Below are 5000 nucleotides of genomic sequence, written 5' to 3' on the forward strand. Positions count from 1 at the left end.
TACATCCTTTGTGACTGCTATTTTTAATCCTAGGGATTTCAGTAGTTTTGTTTTTTGCAGCAAGCGTTCTCTGACTACTGTATTTCTGTAGTGGATGAAATGTAATTTGTACTTTTTTTGTAACTGATACACAGTTGAACAGAAATTAAAACTTCAACTAAACTATTATCATCCATATCCGACATTTCGGTGAATATAATTATGAAGGATAGGATAACGTGGATAGTACCATAATAAAATACTTTATGAAATTTTCAACGTGTTATAAAAGTCATTTGATGCAAATGGCCTTTACGAAAAGTTTAAGAGTTAGGACTTTCATGTATTTTTTCTATCTATTGCTATCTGGAACTATAGGTTAGCTGTTTCAGTTAGAGCGAGTTGGCTCTAGAGAAAAGAGCACTACAATACGGGTTGTTGTATCAAACATACTTCAGGTATCCTTACTCAATGCATCTTTCAGCAGCATTTTACGCATAACTTTCGACTTCCTGGATATTATGCCTCCTATATCAGAACCTTGTTCAGGAAACCCGTCCAAATGTTTTTGTGTCATCCCTTCCACATACAACCTAAAGATTCTAATATACAAAATTGAAGTTTTGCATTCATTCCACATGATCGAACCACCTCAATATCTCTTATATATATTTTCGGAAACATCTATATTTTTTCTAAAGATTTTGAAGTCTACGTGACCCATAAGCAGAAAAGGCTATGGATGACCTATGTGCTTGTTGCACGAATTACAAGAAACTAACCCTTTCCTCCTAAGTTTAGACAAGTAAGGGGTAAGTAATGGTTACTTATGACTCAGCATGTAGACACATACGCCCCTTAAAACCAGTCTCCCTAGTACAAAAATATGGAGAGGTTGCGAAAACTTATCAAGCTTGAGAGTCTCGAACCCGTGTTCAGCCGATTGCTAGCCAAGGATGTTTCTAATAGGCCACCACAACAATAAATAATAGAGAAAATAACGACAATGGCTCTAGAAAGGTATATAATAACTATAAGGGACTCATTTAGCCTCACCTCTCATTATCATATCAATGTAATATTTGGCAATATGGTCGTTTTTGTAGGACAATACTCTCCAAGCGAATAATGTAATCTCCATAAATAGGGTTTTGAATCTGTCTAAAAATAAAGCTGATATTTCCACTAACTTTCTGAATCCTGAAGAAAATATTAGAGACATGAAAAAAAAAATAATAATTCATGAAAAATGAAATATGAACATAGTGTTTGTGAAATCTCTCTCTCTCTCTCTCTCTCTCTCTCTCTCTCTCCACAAACCCAAATACACAGATAACTCCACTAAGATTTGTGATAAAAAATTATAAAAAACATTAAAGATTTCTCTCTCTCTCTCTCTCTCTCTCTCTCTCTCTCTCTCTCTCTCTCTCTTCACAAACCCAAATACAGAGATAACCCCGCGAACAATTGTAATAAAAATGTATAAAGGGAAAAAAATATTCTTTTTTGAAGAAGGCCGTACTAGCAAATTTTCCTCTCCACCAAAATACAAAACTCTCTCTCTCTCTCTCTCTCTCTCTCTCTCTCTCTCTCTCCCCTCCACAAACCCAATAACACTGATATCCCCACTAACATTTGATAAAAATATATCTAAGAAAAAATACTCCTCCCTGAAGAAGGCAATTTTGGCACATTTTCCTCTCCACCAAAATACAAAACACACACTCTCTCTCTCTCTCTCTCTCTCTCTCTCTCTCTCTCTCTCTCTCTCTCTTCACAAACCCAAATACACAGATAACCCCACTAACATTTGTGATAAAGATATATCAAAGGAAAAAACTCTTTCCTAAAGAAGGCAGTATTGGCAAATTCTCCTTTCCACCAAAATACAAAACACTCTCTCTCTCTCTCTCTCTCTCTCTCTCTCTCTCTCTCTCTCTCTCTCTCTCTCTTCATAAATCCAAATACACAGATAACCTCACTAACATTTGTGATAAAAATATATAAAAGAAATAGAAATCTTTCTTGAAGAAGTCAGTTTTGGAAAATTCTCCTCTACACCAAAATACAAAACTCTCTCTCTCTCTCTCTCTCTCTCTCTCTCTCTCTCTCTCTCACAAACCCAATAACACAGATATCCCCACTAACATTTGATAAAAATATATCTAAGAAAAAATACTCCTCCCTGAAGAAGGCAATTTTGGCAAATTTTCCTCTCCACCAAAATACAAAACACACTCTCTCTCTCTCTCTCTCTCTCTCTCTCTCTCTCTCTCTCTCTCTTCACAAACCCAAGTACACAGATATCCCCTCTAACATTTGCGATGAAAATATATCAAAGGGAAAAAAACTCTCCCCTGAAGAAGGCAGTTTTGGCAAATTTTCCTCTCCACCAAAATACAATACACTCTCTCTCTCTCTCTCTCTCTCTCTCTCTCTCTCTCTCTCTCTCTCTTCACAAACCCAAATAAACAGATATCCCCACTAACATTTGCGATAAAAATATATCAAAGGGAAAAAAACTCTTTCCTGAAGAAGGCAGTTTGGCAAATTTTCCTCTCGACCAAAATACAAAAGAAGATTGAAAAAGCTGCAGTGGATATCCATAACTTGCTGTGAATGCGGCGCGCAGCGAAAGATTTCTTCCTGTGATGCCTCAACGACTATGCAGGGGACTGCTATCTGAATTTTATTTCCATTATGTTTTTTTCCCAGACATATGATTCATTTGTTAATGGAAGTTTATTCAAAATTTATTTCTCATCAAAATTCTCCTTGTGGCGCTGGACTGTAATGCACTGGAAACAAATGCACTGTAGAATGGTTTTTGCAGCCTATTGGAAACTTACATCTGCATTATATATCCATTATCTCTTTTTTTCCAAAATATGACATATTTGCTAATGGAAGTTTATTTAAATAATGCAGTTGCAAAATTATTTTCATTAAAAGTCTCCTTGGGTTGGTGGACGGCAATGCACTGGAAACAAATACATTGTACAATTGGAAACATCTCTGCATGGTGATCTGCAGGACTGGGGTTCGAGAGACTTTCAAGCTCGATAGTTTCTTGTAGTGTCTGCAGCCTCACCATGCTAGTGAGCTAAGTATGGGAGTTTTGTGGGGATCCTATAGCTTTATCTACTGAGTTATCAGCAGCCATTTCTCGACCTTTCCTGGTCCTAGCTTGGGCTCTGATCATATGATTATATGGTCAGTCTCAGGGACATTGTTCTGCCTAGGGCATTGCCGCTGTCATTTGCCTCTGCCATTCATGAGCAACCTTTTAAACCTAAACCTTTAAGCTTTTAACATGGTAAACTATTAACTATGTGTTATAAGTTAGAACAAAAAAGAGAGACTAGAGTAGAATTAGCCAATAAGTACTATTTGAATCAGGTAATGCAAATAATAATGATACTGTACCGTTTGCTATAGGTTATTGCAAGTAATTTCGTAGAAGTATTCATTACCAAAATTTTAAATATAAAGATGAAATCAAATAAGTATCAGTTTATTCATTACATCTTCGAGTAGGCATATTAAAGTACTACATTGATTCAGTACAATATTACATTTATAAGTCTCTATTGTATAAATCTAGCGGCATTTCTTATATTATTCTCTTTTATTATATCTGATCGAAAAATGAAAATACAAACTTTCTTCGAGGTTAAATCTATCATTCTTATTTGACTTGGAGAATTAAAGATAGGTTTAAAACTAAAGTTAACTGGCTTTAAATCCAGTCAATGATAATAATATTTTTATCAATTGTGATCATATAAATTTATATCGATGGTAAAGCAAGAACATAAACGAGTTTTTAAATACATCCAAAATATGAATTTCTGGAATCATATGAAATTTCTGGCTATTCAACTACATAATCTTTTAAATCACTCGTCAGATTAAAGACATCCTAACATCATAAGTGTCAAACAAAAAATAATATAACAGAAAATATTTAATTTTCATAATCTTACATACTGATAGAGATGGCAATATTTGACACTAAAATCAATATCAATGACCTTAGATGTCAGAATGCCAGAAAACCTCAAATCAATCAATCAATATGACACTAGAACCGAAGGAGATAAAGTATTTATTAGGAAAATTAAAGTGTTGTTTCAACTGAAAAACAATTGACAGCAGTTTATTGTTATATATTCCAAAAAAATAGCAAATGCTTAAGAGAAACAAAGATTGGTTGGGTTGTTTGCTTTACGAGGTGACTTGTGGAGAAGAGGAGAAAGAATCTATTGATCTATGCAAATGACTGGAATACTAGAAAATAAATATAATGTGTTACTTTCTTACAAGTGCAGCGTTGGCAGGAGATTAACCCAAGAGCTATATCTTCCTGTATGAACATTTTATTCTTGGCTAGTGTTAAAAAAAAGGAAAAGCAAACACATTTGTTAACAATATCAATTATACTATTTTCAATTTATGACCTATCCATTATCATTTTAATACTATCTGACTATCCAAAGCGTTAACAAAATATCTCTAATAGGACGATCGATCTGGAGAAGGGATTGAAGACACAAAGCTATCATGAAATTGAATTTATAAAAGACGAATTTGAAAAACGTGTGACATCCTCATTTACATATTCAGATCAGATCAATGTAACAGAAAATGAAACTCTTGATGACTGTGTGCTCGTACATATATATTTACGTACATTTCTTCTAATATATATATATATATATATATATAAATATATACATACATATATGTATATATATATATATATATATACACACACACATATATATATATATATATATATACACACACACACATATATATATATATATATATAGATATAGATATACATATATATCTGCATATACACACATATACATACATACATATATACATATATATATATATATATATATATGAAGAAAAAAATCAACTCAGCTGATACAAGGTCGAAAACGTTCATTTACCTTATCGTACAGTTCGTAGTCTAGAGCAGCTGCTAAAGTGATCAGGCCAGTCTTTTG

The 5000-nt window shown here is 33.5% G+C and overlaps 1 protein-coding gene across 1 annotated transcript in view; it reads right to left on the bottom strand.

The window, feature by feature from the left end:
• The window catches only part of LOC137618494 (protocadherin Fat 4-like), a 165613-nt gene that overhangs the window by 29841 nt on the left and 130772 nt on the right, over positions 1-5000 (bottom strand). The window contains exon 5 of the mRNA XM_068348652.1: positions 4944-5000. This exon is cut by the window's right edge and continues 59 nt beyond it. Within this exon, the coding sequence (XP_068204753.1) occupies positions 4944-5000 (57 nt within the window). The remainder of the gene's footprint in view (positions 1-4943) is intronic.

Source organism: Palaemon carinicauda, chromosome 24 (assembly GCF_036898095.1).
Source record: "Palaemon carinicauda isolate YSFRI2023 chromosome 24, ASM3689809v2, whole genome shotgun sequence".
In the NCBI taxonomy this organism is placed as follows: domain Eukaryota; kingdom Metazoa; phylum Arthropoda; class Malacostraca; order Decapoda; family Palaemonidae; genus Palaemon; species Palaemon carinicauda.